Source organism: Calonectris borealis, chromosome 4 (assembly GCF_964195595.1).
Source record: "Calonectris borealis chromosome 4, bCalBor7.hap1.2, whole genome shotgun sequence".
In the NCBI taxonomy this organism is placed as follows: Eukaryota; Metazoa; Chordata; class Aves; order Procellariiformes; family Procellariidae; genus Calonectris; species Calonectris borealis.
This window is the reverse complement of record NC_134315.1, coordinates 79,001,491-79,020,055: the sequence shown is the minus strand read 5'-3', so window position 1 is coordinate 79,020,055 and position 18,565 is coordinate 79,001,491. Positions and strand designations below refer to the sequence as shown.

Here is an 18,565-nt window from a genome sequence, read left to right as displayed (position 1 = left end):
GACTTTTTTCCTGTCTGGTTTTCATTGAAGACCTCACAAATCCATTTTTCAGTTTTTCATTTTTTCCCCCTTCCCTACAGATGTCATTATTTTCAGTGGAAAACCCCACACTTCTCCCTCCTCTTCTTCCAATTACTTGTAATTATAACAACATTAGCAGCAAAGTAGGTACCTTGAGGGCAAAAATCTGGAAAGCAGCAGAGTATGGAAGGGAACAAGAGATGATATTGTAATGAAAGTAAGCGGACACATCATGCTTCTTCATGTGCTCATCTGGGCATCCTTAGGGCTTTGCAGGTTGATTTCTGCTTTCCCTAGGTGTGCCAAGATGAGGTGGTGACCGGCTGCTCTCGTCCCTCCCACAAGCCTCCAGAGATACCCCTTGAACTGAGAGATAGGTGAAGGGCTATGTTTTGGCTTCCCCCTGTGCTTGGTGTAACTGGATCCAAAACAAAAACGTACAGTTTAGGTCAAAGAAATCCGGTAGTTATATCTGATGTTCTGAAGGGGTAACTGGGATTTCTTAAATATATTTACCGAGAATCTTTCTGCCAAGAAAACAAATACAGTAAGATTAATTTTGGAAGTGAAAAAGGCAATACATGCCAGCAGTTGTGGCATGCAAAAGGGTTCTTGCTCTCAGTAAGCTTTGAGCAATAAACCTCTCTTCCAGAGAATTTTTCATTAAAAACCTGGGTTCAGGGAAAATCTCCAAAATCAATCTTTTTTTCAACTGTCTTTTCAATTTTGATAGTTGGATAAGGAAGGAAGTCAACATTGCTTGCCAAATAAAGTGACATTAAGTACACTTGCTGGAAATCTTTCTGCCTTGCTCCTTAAAAAGAAAAAAAAAAACAAAACAACCCCAAACCGAAAACAAACCAAAACCAAAAAAACCCCCACAATCAAGAACAAAAAGATCGGAAACTGGTTCCAGGAATGCTGAGTGACAGAGCACAGAGAGACTTAGGAGCCAATGTCCCTCCAAAGGCAGCGTTACTGGTCAAACAAGGCTAAGCGGGAAGAATTTAAGCACAGTTTAGGACCAGGCTTTCTGCACAGCAAAGTACCTGTGGAGGGAGCAGCCCAGAGGCGGGCAGGAGGAGTTACTCTCTTGGAAATACATTGCCGGTGCACTGAGACAACATCTCATCTCATCATCTTCCTTAATCTCTACCTGCCTCCCATCGCTTAGCTTTCCACATTGACCTTCTCTCTTTATTATGACCTTTAAGGAAACACCTTTGCTTTTTTGGAAGCCTGACGATTTCCCCTAATCCTGCTTTGCAGACTGGCGGTTGCCCTGTGAGGACTACCTGGGTGGTCCTTCCCTGGCAGCCCACCAGCCCACCTGTGGAGCATGGCTGGACACAAAACATTCCTATCCATCTCTTCACCCTGCCTGCTTTCACCTGGAGTATTTCATGTTTGGGAAAATATGGAGAAGAAATACTTAAGTTCACAGACAAGCTGAACTCTGGTATGAGTTATCTGAGTTTTTAAGCAGTTTAACAAGAGGTGCAACATGAAACTTTCTGGATACAAATGGGAAGAAAATGCTAGTAAAATCAGACCAATAAACCTGAATACAGCCCACACCCTCCTATTTGAAAACCACCTGTTGAATATTTCTGGGTTCAGTTTGGATCCAGTGGTGGCGTGGAGAATTGAACTCTTGATGAGATCGCACCATGAAAGAGCAGGAGGAGAGGAACCGGGTTAAACCCTCACCTTCCTGTGGCCATGCAGACATACAGATGGCAGGCAACTGCATCCTGCAGTGCAGTCTGGCATAAAAGCCACCCCAAACCATGGGCACGCCTTTAGTACCTGTTGCACTGTGAATGTGCAAGGGTGTGGAATACATCAACTCACTAAACACATCATCAAGGACAGAATTTTTGCCCCATCCTTTCTGGAAAATTATATTTTACGTGGTTAGTAATTCTTCACTGTCCCATGCAAGCCCTGGCAGGGCAAAGTTATCTCCATGCCCATCAATGGAGAGGCTGTGTTTTTTAACCTATGAAGCCTACTAAAACCGTTTGTAGGGTCCCAAAGCCAGAGGGGCCCGAATGGTTCCTTGTTAACTTTTAAGTAAACTCCCTAAAGCCAGAGACATGTTTTTAAAAACAAGTTGAGTGGCTTTATGCAGCCAGGGGGATCATCAACTTCTGGTTAAAGGCGGCAATTCAACAATAACTGTGGGCAACTGTGGACAAATAAAAAAAAAAATTGATAAAATAATTTAGATCTTGATTACTGAATCAAAAATACAAAGAAAGGCCAAGTCTCATCCACAGAATCCCTTCTTGGACGCAGAATGTCTACATATAGCCAGTAGTTTTTATTTTACTTATTTAGGCAAACAGAGAAGTTAAAATGTTAAGTAAATGTAATCAAACACACATATCACGATGGCTAGTTGTGTTTGGTCACCTCCACATATTCATACACACACATTCCTACCATCACGTTTCCATGCCCTACATGAACCAAGGCAGGGATAAAATACTCAAGCATGCTGTTGCATCACGCTCTGAACTCTGTGTTCAAGGGCATGCTGGTGTGACTCCATGGCTGAGGACTGGTCTCTCAAGCCACAGCAGCCAGCCTGTGGCAACTCTGGGAATAACTGTCTCTCTCTATAGAGGACCTTCAGCCTTATGTACCACAAGGGCTACAAAACCCTTCTCTTCATCCAGATTCTTAACTGGTCCATAGATACTTAGCTGTAAAACTGAGAAGTGGATCACCAAAACCAACTCCTTATGCTCTTTTCAGTAGGATTAAATCCTTAAACGGCCCCTAGATACTCTAGCTGCAAAATACAGGGAGACGCAGATTACTTCACCAACAAGAACTGTAGGGTAGCTCTGAGGTGTTTTAGTCAAAGAACCGAGGACTGCTCAGCACATCGCTGAACCTCACTTAACTGACAAATTTCTTGGGAAAGAGGGAGCTGATGTAGCCCTGATTAAGTAACAAGTGGTGTTCACTACTCCAAACTCTGAACAGACACATAAGGTTTTTGCTTAAAGTCATACTTCATAGCTGTAATCTTAGCAGCTCCCTTTAGCTTCACTCTCTTCATAAAGCTAAATTGCAAGGATTTCATTTAGATAATCACTATTGTCTTGCTACCATGGAACATCTCTTGTTCATTCTCATTTTGGAAAGAAAGGCTTAATGGAAAAAAGAAGAGAGTTTTTTGAGGTTTTGTTTTTTTTTCTCATTTTGCCCCCCTATTCCTTTCATCCTTCCTGTATTCTGATGAAGTTATTTCCAGGCTAATTAGAAAGGGCTCAAATCAAAAAGCGCCAGACTCAAACCATCACACTGCTGTGAAAGTTCAGTGCTGGGGGCAACATTGCTCCTCAGACTTGTGCGTAAGTGATCTTCTGCCAACTACCAAAACATAGATCTGTGCGGAAAATAACAGCCTGGAGTAGTAGAAACTTTGGAAAAGAGGATCAAATAGGATTGATCAAATTTCTGTAGCAGATTTTTTAAAAAATTTAAAAAATGTTTCAGTGATTATCCTATTTCTGCAGATACAGGCAAAGAGATGTTTCTTACAGAAAATAGAAAGACAAACCAGGCTTCACAGAAGCAGCAGTCCTTTAAGATAGCCTTTTTTGAACATGGGAGAAGCTAAGAAAAGTGGTGCCAGTCAGAAGAAAAGTACAAGAAGCAGAACACATGAGATTACAGCTGGCTACAGAAGGACCTGGAGAACCTAAGTCAAATGCCAAAGCACCTGGGTGCAAATAACTTCCTCCCTCACAAAGGAGGGGAGAGAGGGAGGAAAACGCAAACTAGGTACATCTATTCAAAACTGCAGAAAAAAATAGTAATTCCTCCTTGGTGACAATATGCCTTTGCAGTCCCAATGACATTACAGCAAACTAGTTAGAGTTGGTGTAGAGACTCCCATAGATTTCAGATATCTTTAAAACAGGCTTTTTTTGATGGTATATCATAAAAAATATCAGTTTCCCGATTCATTTCACTTGTGTTCAGCTCTAAAGTTACAACCTGTGACCTGTATTTTGTAATTATTCCTCAAAAAAAATACTCAGTGTCAAAGGAAAATTTGTTCAATTACGGAAAACTTAAGGGTTTTCCCTAGAAACATCTATCTACTGAAATAGCATTCCTAAAGGAAACTGCCTCATGCCTAAAAGTTGCTGCACTGCTGTTTTGTTTTTTCTATAATGAAGCCCTATCTCAGAAGAGATAAGATTTATTGGTCAGTTTATCACCTAATGAGGAAATGAAAGATGAGAAATGAGACTCTGGAATGCTGCTGCACATACTAGCTCATTTAAACCCACCATTGTAATTAGCACTCCTATAAAAAAGAATAAAGAAATTGAAATATCAAGAATACTTTCATCATGTATTCTTGGAGTTTCTGTCTTTGAAACCTTCCACAAAACACTTAAATGCAGATTTAATATAGGTGACTATATATAATACATAAACCCAGGCTAGTGCCTTTTAATTGATAGTAGCAGTTGAACTTCTCTGTGATCAATGGCTAATAAAATAATCTTTGTTTTATCAGCAAAGATAAAAAGAATAAGAGCCCCGAAGATGTTAAAGCAGACATCCTACACAGTGCTATGATGGGACTCTTAATGGGAATTCCTCTTAATGGGGACTGAAGAAAAAAGGGAAGGGAAAAATCTCCAAGTGTCCTACTCACTGCCTCATTGAGAAGGAGGTATTTGGATGTTCTGGACAAAGAACAGTAATAGAAAGACAGAGCACGGATTTAAAAAAAAGTTTTTTCAGGGAGCCAGAAGTCAAGTCATATAACCAAGCAGGGTAAAAGAAGAACTCTCTTTCTTCAGATTCCCTAAATGTGCTGCCCTGGATCACAGCTGCAGTTGGTGGCCGGACTTGTTTCATTCACTGTTATAAACATTCTCCCCGTATTCTCTGGTGCAGTAAATCACTCTGAGTTTAAGTGGGAGGAATTACAAAATTAATCTCCTGTCCTCTCTTGCAGTCACAGCACTACTTTCCCTACAACCACATCAGAACCCTCCAAACAGTCGCCATGTAATTATGGGAAGCTCATCCTCCATTTCGGCAAGCTACGTTCCCACCCTACCCTCTCTTCTCTGCAAATGTGGATGACAATAAATAACAGAATAGTTCCTCTGTAGCCATCTCCTTCTTCTAGATGTTACAAAACAGCTTTTGGTGATGAGTCCCTGCCACCCCATATGGTACCCACTCGCACCATGAAATGGCAGACACATGAAGCACACACGCTCCTGCAGTGCACACCAGCAAACTTTGCTGGTCCCCCTGCAGCACAGGATGATGTATCATTCACCTGAGATGGTATCTTTACAAAAGGGCCACAAGACATGAGAACAGAGCAAAGCACAAAACTTTAGGTGCCATAATTCTCGACCCCTTTTGAGAGGAAAGGGAAGTTTCTGAAGGAGAAGATCTGGAGGGGTGGATTCCCACCCAGAACAACGTCCCTTCTTCCTTGTGCTCTCTGGCACCCATCTTTTAAGTGGTCTGAAACAAGTACTTCCAAACACCCAGGAACGTGGCATGATTTCAAATCCAGGTACAAATATTAGATACTCCTCCTGGTTTCCAAAAGATAGTTTGCACCAACACTTTGGCAACTAATTAACTTTGTTCATTTACATGGTTTTATTTTCAGACCTGGCCCCGTGAACTATCAGAGCAGATCAAGAATAGCAATGGGCACTTTGCCTTTAAGGTGAAACAACATCCTAAAGCCTGTACTTTGTTACCAAGGACTTCTAAAATCTGCCCCAGGTTTGGCACATCATTAAATTTAGTCTTAGCTGGAGCGACAGAAGCTCTAAGGACAACTCTGAGGATATTTTTTCTTTAGGACTATTACTAGGTGTTTAATGAGGCAAATGTGTGATCCTGTAATGTGTAATAGAGACATTTTACGAATTGCAAGGAAGCTGAAAGATGTAATGTAGATGGTATTACATTAGAAACATCACCTGTGTTGCACATACACCAACCTCAGCTCTCTGAGGCAAAGCTGTCATGTAAGCGCTCAACAGATAAATAGGAAAGTTTACTCTACATCCCTCAAAGGCCCCCATTTAAAAAAAGTACATTTAAAATGTGCTCTGTACAGCTGTTGTCTTACCATTTGCCTTGTGCTGCACATCTGGCGGAAACTGGTCAGGAACATACCACTGATAGTCTGGCTGTACAGAACAATAAAACATTATTACAGCAATATGGACTTCATAGTCACTTCAAACAAAAGAATAGTGACATGATAAAAATATAATTGTGCTGTGAAGTTTTTTATTAGTCATACAAAAGTAGTTTACAAAAAAAATCTTATATTTAGCTTTATATTTCCACTGATCGAGCCTTTCAGCTTGCTTCCTTTTTTATGACATGTGGTTTAGATGCTGCACTCATTAGAAGTATTGGCGTAAACCTTTCTAGATCCCACAAATCAAAAGAAACATTAACAAAAACAAATCAGATTTGAAAAGGGCTAAGGAATAAAGTGCACCAGAAGATACTAGCAGGCATCACATTCTCTGTGCTAAAGAACCCCAGAGAAACCCGGTACACATCGACCTGACAGGTGAAGCTGTTCCAGTTTGAATATGTGTAACATCTGTAACATGTTTCAGTGTGACAGGAATAACCCATTTAATAAAGTTCTCTCCCCTCCTCCCTTCCCCACAGGTTAGCATTAGTGTTGCTATAACATTAGCTGTTATCAAATAACTTCTTGAAAACACTGTGGGATGGGAAAAATTCCCATCTTTCTTATAAGAGGAAGTATTGGGAACATTACATCCATGAAAACATAGTTTTGTCCAGGGAAATCCTGGAAGAAATACTGCATTATAATTTATACCACACACCGTGGTAAATGAGTAGCAAATTACCACTAGAGAAAACAATTCTGGACATGACATTTTGGTTGAAGCTGTAGTAAGCTGTCTATCTGGTTTAAGTAGCACATGCAAGCTTGTCAAATTTCAGGTAATTACTGCTTCAAATTAGTTAAACTGGGAAAATAATTCTTGTTTTGCAGAAATTACTCTGACAAAATCCTGAGTAGTCCCAAGGAGACTCTTACAGATTTCAACTTATAGGGAAAAAATTTCATAGACTTCTAAAGTAGTTTTGCCTAAATTAAGATGGCAGGATGAAGCTGCAGATACAGAAAACAGATTTAACTTTTATGTATGCTGTCATTTGTAGTTACATAGCAGTAATCACTCTCACACACTGTCAGGAAAAAAGGAGCTATCCTATTTTCACTTAAATTATACCATCCACAGGAATTATTAACTAATTCTGTGCTTGTGGGCAAACAAAATAGGCTTTGATACAAAGCAAGACTGCTTTGCTTTAAGCATAGGTAGTTTTTCCACTGATTGCTCAAAATACACTTATTTGCATTGCTTTTTTGAGTTTCTATTGAATTTTCTGTTCTCTGATCTAATCTTCTCTTTCATACGTACACTATGCAAACTTGAATGAATTTCAGAAACAAGAGATATTTTCATGTCAGACTAAACAAAATGTTTCTACTAACAATGTAAAAAGGAACGAAAAGGTGCAAGATATAAAAAGAATGAAAAAGCAAAAGCACAGACTAAACACACAAGATTACGTATGTTAACTCACGACACTCATTAAATTCTAACACCTTTCTTCATTGCTAAACAAATTGCTCAGGGAGGTATCAAAAGCTCAGAGCAGCAACACTGCACTCACACAGACAAAGAATTTCAAAGAAAACTCAGAATGAAACTGGGAGTCACAAAGCAACCAGTCAAACTGACCCCGGCGCTCCGGCAGGAATGGCAAAGTTGTAAACCCAGTGATCCCTTGCAGAATTAGAAACCCAGATGATGAAAGTTCAGGGAGAAGAGCCAAAATAATCTGGGACAGTGTCCAAATTACAGTGAAAAACATTCTGCAATACTTCTAACTCTGATAAATAGGCAGATAAGCACACTCCTGAAGCACAGAAATGACTTGTTTGACCACAGCTTTTCTGTTGGATTTCTACAGTCTGAAAGCCTTATGTGTGTTTTGCAAAAATTCAGCTATAATTTCTCAAATAATGAGCATCTTTCCATATGTAACAGCTTTATAGCCAAGAAACAGATATTGTGTATTTAAAATGACATTCGCCATGTTTAAATGCATTCTCACTACATTTGAACAAGCACAGCCCACTTAGATAACCCAAAGCACTTCAAAAATATCACTCTTTGAAGCAGTATTTTTCCTTGAAATAGGTAACTCCCCCTCACATAACCTGCCCTAGTGCAAAGCTATTCTTTATGCTGAGGAAGACAGGACCTTGTTGTGTGCCAGGAAACAAGGCAAATATCCCATTGTGTTAGCCACACTCAGGTATAACTTCCCCTTCTGCTGATTGCCCCCCGCCGCCCAAATACACAGGCTTGCTTGGGAAAATTGCATTCCTAAAGCATTCACAGCCAGAGTGTCTCACCCTCAGTAGAACCTTATTCCTCACATAATCCCGTTTCACAGCAGCGTACCAGAGGGAAGATACCACCGGGTAAAGAAACAGCATCTGAGATTTCGCCATTATAGTTTAATAGCGGCGTTGTGAATCCTGCCGATAGCTTGTCTGCCTGTCCCAGAAGGCGTACAGGGAACCTGGGATTGTGCAGTCTGGCTACAGCGGTATTGCCTAACAGCAGGACAGTTATATTACCTATGAATACAGAAGCCGTAAGTGAAGAAGGAGGAAAGTCATTTTCCAAAGACAGGGCCAGAGAAAGAAATACCCACTGTAAGACATGGAAATAAGGCATGTTAGTCAACAAGCTTTCTTAGACGGAATAGAGGGAAGAGACCAGAATAATACTGACCACAGCTACATTCTCATTTTTGTTACTATCATTTAGGTTGAAAGTCCAGAACTGGGCACCAGAGAGCAGATCCATATTTATGTATTTGGGTAACTATATAGCTAAAAAGGGCTCTGAATGTACGTTGTGGAAGGAAATTAATCTAAGAAATGAGCAAGAGGCCAATCAAACAACCTTTTTTTTTTAATTAGGGAATGACCACCAGTATCATTGAAAACAAATGTATAATAATCCCCTTTCTCTTCTTAGTGGTATTGTAGATAAATAATATTTGCCAAAGTAAATTTAAAATATAGAAGAATATATACTTAAAGTATAACTCATCAACCACTTATTTAAATGGCTGCAATTTTTCCTCTTTGTGCACAGATTTCTGTCGGTTATGCTTTGATTTGCACATGGCAGCACTCTGTGCAATTCAGTACCAAAGACACTGGAACAGCAAGGAAGAAAAGAACACGACTATCAAGAGAAAATGAGCATTTTGGGGCAGATAGTAAGGGAAGAGAGATGAGGAAGGCTGTTCCAGACCTAGGGCTAATTCTAAAACCAGTACAAAATCTTGATCTGGAACTGACAACAAACTGGGAAACAACAGATTTAGTTACTGGTGAGGATGGCACTGTGATAGCACCACATTATTCTCCTATGGTCACCATACTGTGAGAAAATCAGTGCCTTTGTGAAATGGTAGATGGTGGGAACCTTACCGAGTGCTGTTGCTGCCCATGTGCCCTGCGAGACGCTGGATGTACTCGAGGATCCTGATAGTGAAGCACCAACCCACAATTCCCACAATTAACACATGGTGAGAGGAAGAGGGGATGTGGGTAGCTGGGCCTCTCAGACTGTACCGGAAGGTCTTTTGTCTGTCAAAAAATAGGAACAGCAAGAAGAAATGCATTAGTAGCAGAATACAATGACCAACACAACATTCACGTACAAATTCATCAGTAAAAAGCAACGGCAAAGAAATCCTGCTTTCTCAGCATGGCTTGCAATGCTGCTCGTTTAGACCCTTCAGACTGTTCATGATTTAAAAAAATTATTTAAGAAAGCTGACTTGTGCCACACTAGAGTCTTGACACTTTTTATGTGAAAAAAATGTTGGTTTCAAGATATGACAAGCACATTTCTGGCTGTTTTCTACATTCAAGAAACATTTTCATTACACACAGTAGCTTTCAATAGTTTGAAGCAGAACTACATGGACAGGCACTTGCATAACAAGAAAAATAAATAGTTTTGGTAAAGGACTGAAGTCGATGGCTTTGAGATTTGGGTCTGCCTTTTCTTAGGCCCTCTGTGTCCCAGCAGAGTCAACAGGAATTTGCCTAAGGACAGAGCAAGGAGGGGTAAAAGATGAGTCACAACTAAATAATTTGACTTAAGAAAACAAGCTAATAAATATTCTATATGGTTCCTCTCATGTTTAAAATCCTTCACAAGGTCTGTTTAATCAAATCCCAAGGCAGGAAGAGACAAACAAGATGATCTCCAGTGTAAACTGTTGATGCCATGCAGAGACAGTCAAGTTGTACATACACATTACACAGCACTTGTACAGCCCTTCGGTTATGTTGTACACGTGCAGTGCCGTTGGCATTTCTCCTGGTCCAGAGTGGCTAGGGAGGAGTGGAGAAAGCCTTTTAGCCCATTTGTAGTGCCCCTCTTCACTGTCACTGTTGTGAGAGGTTCTCACAGAGTCCATTGACCGGTTGGGGTCGTGCGAGAAATTTAGTCTTTTACAGTCTCTAGACAATGCAAAACTATATAGGAAGAAGGTGTCTTTGAGTACTCCGTCTCCTACAAAAAAATTTCTTTACCTTATTGAAGCACCCAGGAGTGGGCTGGTGGGTGGGGGAAATATACCTGAAAGTTACTGCATGCAATGCTAACGGATTTGTCCAAGGTATTTCTATATGCCTGGGATGCCCTGAGTGGCCAATCATGGCATTCCCTCTGGCACTGCTATTTTTACACTTGCATGAAATGCTTCCAAGTACCCACAAAAGCACTGACAAGTCTGGGGCCTCACTGCAGCAGCGCCCAGCATCGGCCAGGGTGCCCATCCTGCTTTCCACTCCTGCTGAAGCTGATGGGAGTGAGGAGCACTTGACAGCACCTTGCCTCCGATACTATTGCAAGACCCTGCTAGTATCGATGCATGGCTTGGTTGAGAATAAACCAATACTGAAGTTTCTGTTTCGCAACAATGTTGGGGAGGACAGTAAATCATCACAGAACATGTTAGTAATCGGCCATTCTTTTAAAACATTGCACAATTTTGTCAAGACAGGAAACCTCGAAATTTCATCCTTTTTAAAGGGGATTGAGAAAGCTCGGAGTTTTGCATGCCATGATTTTACTATGGCTTCCTGAATGTCTGTGAACAGAATACTGACACTAGGATGTTGCAACAAAAAAATTATTGCAGCAGCTGCTCAGCTAATTTGGATGGAGACAATTTTTTTTCCTTAGTGATATTAACATTACTCTGTAATTCCACTGCAGAGGTCAAGATTCATTACAGAAGCTTTTATTTCAAAAGTTGGTTTGATGTTACAACTCTTATATCAAGTGCCAGTGAAACAATCAACAGTCCTCTGGATTTGTTTTTGGTTCCCCCCACTCCATCTTAAGATATGTTTGAAGAGTTTTTGCAGTAAGTACTCCCTTCATCTACTTAATTTGGAAGTAATCTCTAATCATTTCTCATCTTCTTACTGCATTACTTCAGAATGATTTCATCCCAGGTGGTGACCTCATATAAAATCCAACGTCAATTAATGGAAGCCAGAAAGCCTTCGGTTGTGTGGAAAGTGAGAAAATAAAAATAAAATACACGTGTGCTGGCAATGGTAACTTTCTTTTGACTCATACCTGAGAGTTTAGTTTATTCAGTTGAGACTGTAATCTCTCATTAATTTTCTGCAATGCTTCTTTCTCCTCGTTAAGTCTTTCTCTGTCAGATCTCTCCTTTCTGAAGTCATCTTCATATATTTGTACCTGCAATCATTATGACAGAGTATATGAATTTCAGCAGAGCCACAAAAGAAATTTTCATCCACTTTGTTGTTTGGTTGCTTTTTAAACACTGGCCAAGCAGCGGGGATCCCTCCTCTTTACAATCCTGCAACAAAAAGTTTCCCTCGTCTTTTTTATGACCAAAGTGACAAGCTATGGCTATTCTCCAATGGCACCCGTCAATCAAAGCAGTCCACAGCTTCAGTATTCATAGACCCTTGTAATTTAAAAGGCTGACTGGTGGATATCAGTTTTAAATATTATAAATAAGATAGCAAATACTGAAGACATCCATTTTTTTAAGGGATAAACACTAGTAGGACAAACATTTTACCAACACTTTTTCCAGTTTTATCTTCAATTATGAGTACTTTTAACTACCCCCTGTATCTCAGATGCAAGCAGTTAGCATCCTGGTGGAAATGGGAGGTGCTGGCACAGCACAAAAAACTGACTTCTAGCACGCAGTCTGACAGAACATTATCACCTTATCCAGCCTAATGATGAGCCAGTATCATCAAATAACGTCCTGCCTTTTTATAGCCCACTGAATACTGTTGGCCTTGAGCCTGCTTTGCTTTACACCTTTTCGTAGTTGCCCACAGCTTTACCTTACCCACTGCGCTAGCTGTCTAACCAAGGTGTGGCCCAAAGGACTAATCTGTGCAGAATAAGTGATAGTATTTAGAGCTGTGGTCACATATTAATGACCAGAAGACTTGGACTAGTCAGGACTGTCAAGGAATTTAGACCTTGGCTGGAGCACTGTGGAAAAAAACACCTGTGGGAGGCTATCACGCCCCAGATGTTAGAAACTGTATGTGGAAAAAATAATTGGCCCATGTACCTTTTGTCTGCATCATAGGACTTCTAATTCATCCTCTCAAACTGCAGCCCAAAGAACCTACCCAGCTCAGTGCAGAGGCAGAGGGGAATGTTATGTACACAATTCAAAATGGAAATACAGAAGTTTGACCCTGTTCCTAGAAGATAGGATGCCTTTCAAATACCGAAGGATGCAATGCCGTAGCTCTTCTTGTGTTACCAGGAATCATAGCACTTCATCCCATTAAAAAATATCTGACCACCCCAGGCACAGGCAGCGAGCACGTGGATTCAGAAGCAAAACACAAATCTGTAAATTAATTGGTGTTAAGCTGACTGCCTTAATTCTTTAGCTAACTGGCAGGCATCCACCCGGTAAGAAGCTGGAGGTTGGTGGCACTTCCATTGACAAGTAACAGCAAAAGCTGGACGTTGGAGTGGGAACCATCAGCAGAACTTTCAGAAGTCCTTTCACGCCCTCTTGGTTGGTCACTAAAGCCCGCTGACAGTCTATTTCCAAAGAACTTGCTTGGTGTGGCTCATGCCCTGCCCGTTGTACAGACCCAGTTTTCTTTTTGCTGGCAGCAGCACTATGACTTCACAGGAGGACTAAAGAAATGTTAATACCTCAGGGGAAGAAAGAAGTCAGCACAGGGCTCTATAAATTATTTTCACGACTTGCCTGTTGCAGCTAATTTTTGCAAGGTTTTTTTTTGGACCCAATGGTCCCCCACTAGATATAACCCCCTTCCTGAATAACACTGTGTAAAAGGAACAAAGGCTTTCTGTGTGGCCGCGTGGGGACTCAGCTCCACAGCCTGTGTCTGGAGGAGGCATGCGTGCCTCTGACCCTCCAAAGCAGAGGCAAAGCTGACGCTTGCAGAAATCTAGGTCTCTTGTATCCCTGCCCATCTACATGCTTCTCTCCTCAGTATTTCCTCATTTCTTCTCTCCTGATTCCCCCTCTGCTGTCCTACCTGCCTCCCGCTCCCCAGCTTATGATCTGCTGAAACTGCAAGAGAACTACTTTGTCACAGTTTTGCCATGTATTCTGTTGCCCTGAGAAAGAGGGGGACACCTCCCAAGGAATGAATGCCTTCATCTCTTCTGTCGTGGCCAGGGATGGGCTGATGACAGCCAAGCTCTGGCGAGACTCTGTCACATCGCTGTTTGTCCCAGAGTCCCTCTGCCATATAGTTAGAGCCTTCTGCTCCATTTTGTGCAGAAGGAAGTCTGGACTCATTGTACTGATTTATACAACTAGAAAAAGACATTCATAAAATGGATATCCCATGAGAATTCTGAAAAAAATTGGTTTACTCTATTTTATTGTGTAGAATGAAATAACTCATTACTGTACAATCAAGTGCAGGATTTTATTCTCCAGCATGTGGCAAGCATTACATTAGAGAGCAAAATCTGGCTCTGCTGTCAAACGTGACAGAAACAAGTATTTTATTCCCATTGAATAAAATTCCCGTTCTGATCACATCCATTTGTGTGTCAATAATGTTAACCCTAACACTGTCCAGGATGACAGACCTAAAATGTAAGATTATCTGAGAAGTATCATGTTTTTAAACAGATTCTTTCATATTGAAAGAAAAAGAGTGCACAAAGCACTTGAATTGCTCAGAACAAAGATTGAAAAAAAAAAAAAAATACACTTGTCTGTAGAGATTGGTATGCAGGTTACGGATCCAAATGTTTTGCCTCACACTTCGACAAATTACAATGCCAACAGTCTAGTTTTCCAAGACTGGGATTCTTAGATAATTCACTAAACTTTCAACTCCTAAGAAAAAAAGGAGCAGAAGACACAATCAGTAACTCATGAAGTTTAGCATTCTCTCTGGATGAAATTCAGCCCCTAGCAGAGAGCTGGCAGGATGTCTCCAAGAGTCAGGAGAGCCATTCTGCTGCTTCGAGTCCTACATGAGTCCTTGCTCCAGTCCTTTGCAAGGACTCAGTGTCACTTCATGGACACTGCTGTGACAGCATCTTAAGAAACACCATTTGAATGGGCTACAGCTAAACTGGTTCTTCCTTTCAAAAGCTCTACATAGCAAGTCTGTCAGGCATAGTTCTTGGGAGACAGGGCAAAATTACGCTGTATGAAATCCATCCAGGCTTATTTCCAGCTGTTCTCACCTGCTGTCTGAGAACTTCAAGTTGGGTTCTCATGTCCTCAAGGCTGTTCCTGTCACCCTTCTCTGAAAGAGTCCCAAGAACAGGTGATTGCTGCTTTTTCAACGCATCCAGAAGGGCCTGCAACATCAAACAGCAAAATTATTAAACAGAGATTCACTACATGCAAAAAAACCCCATTCCTTTTATGTGACTAGAATGTTTGCCCTCTAAAGAAACAGGTTAGTGTAAGTCACAGACTTGTGGGGGTTTTCCCTTCACTTGCAGTTGCTTCAATTACATACACTGGATATAAACCCCACAAATAACATACATGCATGACTAGGTCCAAATTTTCAAAGTGCCCACACTACATCCATGAATTTGAGACAGTGTCATTTAGGGGACTATGCTTTTACTTATAAGTATAACCAACATTTACCTATGGAAATCACAGCTGCAAATCTCATTCATAAACACCATTTCCTTGTGGAAGTCAGAATTTGGGAAAACAGAGAGAGGTGTCTAAACTCAGCTGAGGCCAAAAACAAACAAACAAAAAACCAAGAACATAAAAGCAATATTCAAAGATGGCCTAAAAATGTGACTACAGTAAAGTCTGACTGAAGCATTTTTTGCACTGAGAGTACAAATTTCTTCAACAGGAACCGAAGTAAACCCTCCGGTTGAGAGGAAGTTATGTAGTCTCCATAGCTTGTCACTAGAGGGAGTTACGAATACACACACTACACTGATAATGTTCTTACTCTGTTTTCCAGTCAAATTCTGCCATAGTTCTTTGCAGATTTTATTTATTTTCAACAGTATTACACAGCTCTCCCTTAGACTGGGACAACGTTTAAATCTCTCTTACCACTCTCCATCATTAACTACACACTACACTTACATATTTCTTTCTTACTCCAGCACAAATATTCACCATTCAGTACTTTTCAATGTCTCTCACATAAGATATGGACTCAACTAACTTCATCCATTTTAGAAAGTTCAATTTCTGCTAATAATCCTCAGCTCCTCCTTGCTGGCCACACTCCATTCATGCCATAAGGGAAGGAGGGAAGATAATTTGGAGGGGGATGAGGCAAAGGGGGAAGTGGCCAAACAGGACAACCAGTATCTAAAGTAACCCCAAGGATTAGTATTAGTTATCAAAAGGCCAACAAAAAAATTTAAAAAAAATTAGCACTTTCCATGGAGAGCACAGAAGAGAAAAGGGAGGCTTTTTATCTGATGAGCTACTGTCCCTAAGAATTGTGCAGAAAAGAAATTGGTATAATAGTGGCAAAGTTTGTATGCCATGTCAATACATAAATGAGGTTGAACATAAACATGGGAGGATAAAGATACAGATAGCTTACTGATTAATCCTCCTTTTGCCCCTTTAATCTACTGCTAATCCCTTTTAGGCTATGACATTGCAGTGCTCTGCACAAATAGTACAACAAATAATAAAAACAAGTTTCACATTAGCGTTTAGATTGGGCATGGATCGCCAGCAGCAGCAAGAGTCAGTGAAGTTTGACAATATCGCCATACGTACGATACATTCCCTGGCTGACTGCAACCCAGATCCTTTCCCAGGCGTGTGGTTTGTTAAGCGTACTGACGAGGACAAAGACAAGTGAAACGTGCTTTTCTTCTTCCCCCTGCCTAAGCGGGATACATCTTGATCTTGGTGACAACCACACAATCACAAGACTCATTTGGGTGGCAGGGGACCTCTGGAGGTCCAAGCCCCCTGCTGAGAGCTGGGCCAGGGAGGTCAGGTTGCTTAGGGCCTGTCAACTGAGTATTGAGCACCTCCAAGGAGGGTGATTTCACAGCCTCTCCAGGCAACCTCTTCTAATATTTGACCACCCTCAAAAGAAAGTGCTTCAGATGCCCTAATTCAAAGATAACAGAGTGTCCTGCTTCCTTCACAACATGCCATTTTCCCAGTCATCTGCTGCACCCACTTTTTATATGGCTCTGTCTTCTGTTAAAACTCATTCACTAAGACATATCTTGCTGATCATGGCCATCCTGACATTAACAAATGGTAACGTACCTTTACAACTGAAGTATGTATGGTCATAAGCTGTTGACAGTTCACCTAATTCTTGAACAAATGTCACTATATTGACTATTTTTCTTGCAGCTCACTTCCTAGAATCATATCATGATATAGACGTATTAGGTATTTGGGCAGCTCTGCAGGTTTTTTTGTTTATTTGGGGTTTTTTTGAAGAGGTTCTACATCTCAGGATTATGGTGAAAAAAACCAGAAAAATCCACAAAATTCAATCTTCAAAAGGTTAACCGTAGAGAAAAATAAGGTGACGATTTTTTTAAGCTGCATTTGGAAGCAATGCTGTGAGACCCCGTTTTATCACTTCAAATAAAATAACAAACTGTAGCATGAATAAAGCTGAATTGGTTTAGGGTCATACTATCCCAGATAAAAATCTTTGAGGAAGGATTGTAAGAGACATGCTGAGAAGTGCTAGGTATGGGGGCAAAAAAAGTAAAATTTTCTAATGTTGCTATTAGGTCAATAGCAAATTATTGAGAATTATGTTGTTATAGGAATTTGGGTTTCCAAGTATAAAATGGAGACTAAACACTACTAAAGCTAATACTCAAAGATGTAACTGGAATATTTTTCTTTCAAAATTCCCATCACTCTGAACTGACAAAAGGTGGGGCTGTTTTAGAGTCATTTCTGGAAAAAATGAAGATAATATTGTTCCACTGGTTTTAAAAAACAACTGTGAATAAAATTATCATGAGACACTACAAATTAAAAGTACATAAGCTATTTTAAACATGTAACTAAGATTTGTAATTTCAAATTAGCAAATCTGAGAAATGACAAAGAGCTTCTAGGCACCTTTTATAATTGGTCCTGTATGCAATTTTTGCAGATCATTTGACTATTCCTACTTCATTAAAAGTCAAAGTACAAAAAAACCCAACCAATCAAACCACTCCCCTACCCTCCAGAAAATCATATCTCAAGGAAGCTGAAAAAAATTTTATAGGAAAATGCTCGATGGACAGCTAGATGAATAATTTCAAGAAGAAAAATTAAAATGCCTTTAGGGACTGGAGAAAGGATTTGATCCCAACAAAAGCTACCACTTTTGGTAGCTTTTAGATGAAAGTGCAGGGTAAGAGAGACAGTCACACTGAGCTGTATGTTGCAAAAGAAATTAAACTATAAATTATATACATATAACTATAAAATGGTTTGGTTTTTTTTTCACTGTAAAACTGAGTACAAGAAGGAAGGCATTACACAGAAAAGCAAGACTAAAGACGGTATTTCCAATAAGGAGGATAACATAGAGCACTGTGGCAGTGGCAGGATGGCCACCAGCAAGGAAGACATACCAATGAGAAAGAACTCACAGCTCACTGAGTTAAACTGAGCTTAACTTAATGTCGTGTTAAATAACATTCATTCATAAGTACTGAGAACTGAAACCTGAAATTGCAAGACAAGCAGCACAGATGTTTTCTGAATTTTTCAACATCAAAAATGGAACTGTATGACTGAAAAATAACTACCTTGGTTTCCAAAGCTACGAAAAGGGTAAGTGGCCCATGCACCTAGAAACCTCTTAATCTAACCTCAAGAGTGTGGCAGGCTTAGGAGGAAATTTTGAAGAGAGTTGCCTTAT

General features: G+C 40.4%; 1 protein-coding gene across 3 annotated transcripts in view; it reads right to left on the bottom strand.

Annotated features, from left to right (window-relative positions):
* The window catches only part of TNIP3 (TNFAIP3 interacting protein 3), an 84,344-nt gene that overhangs the window by 3,038 nt on the left and 62,741 nt on the right, over positions 1–18,565 (bottom strand). For all 3 annotated transcript variants that reach the window (XM_075150253.1, XM_075150252.1, XM_075150251.1), the window contains 4 exons: positions 14,907–15,023; positions 11,787–11,912; positions 9,614–9,772; positions 6,167–6,227 (listed from right to left, as the gene is read on the bottom strand). In XM_075150253.1, coding sequence (XP_075006354.1) covers positions 6,167–6,227; positions 9,614–9,772; positions 11,787–11,912; positions 14,907–15,023 — 463 coding nt within the window. The remainder of the gene's footprint in view (positions 1–6,166; positions 6,228–9,613; positions 9,773–11,786; positions 11,913–14,906; positions 15,024–18,565) is intronic.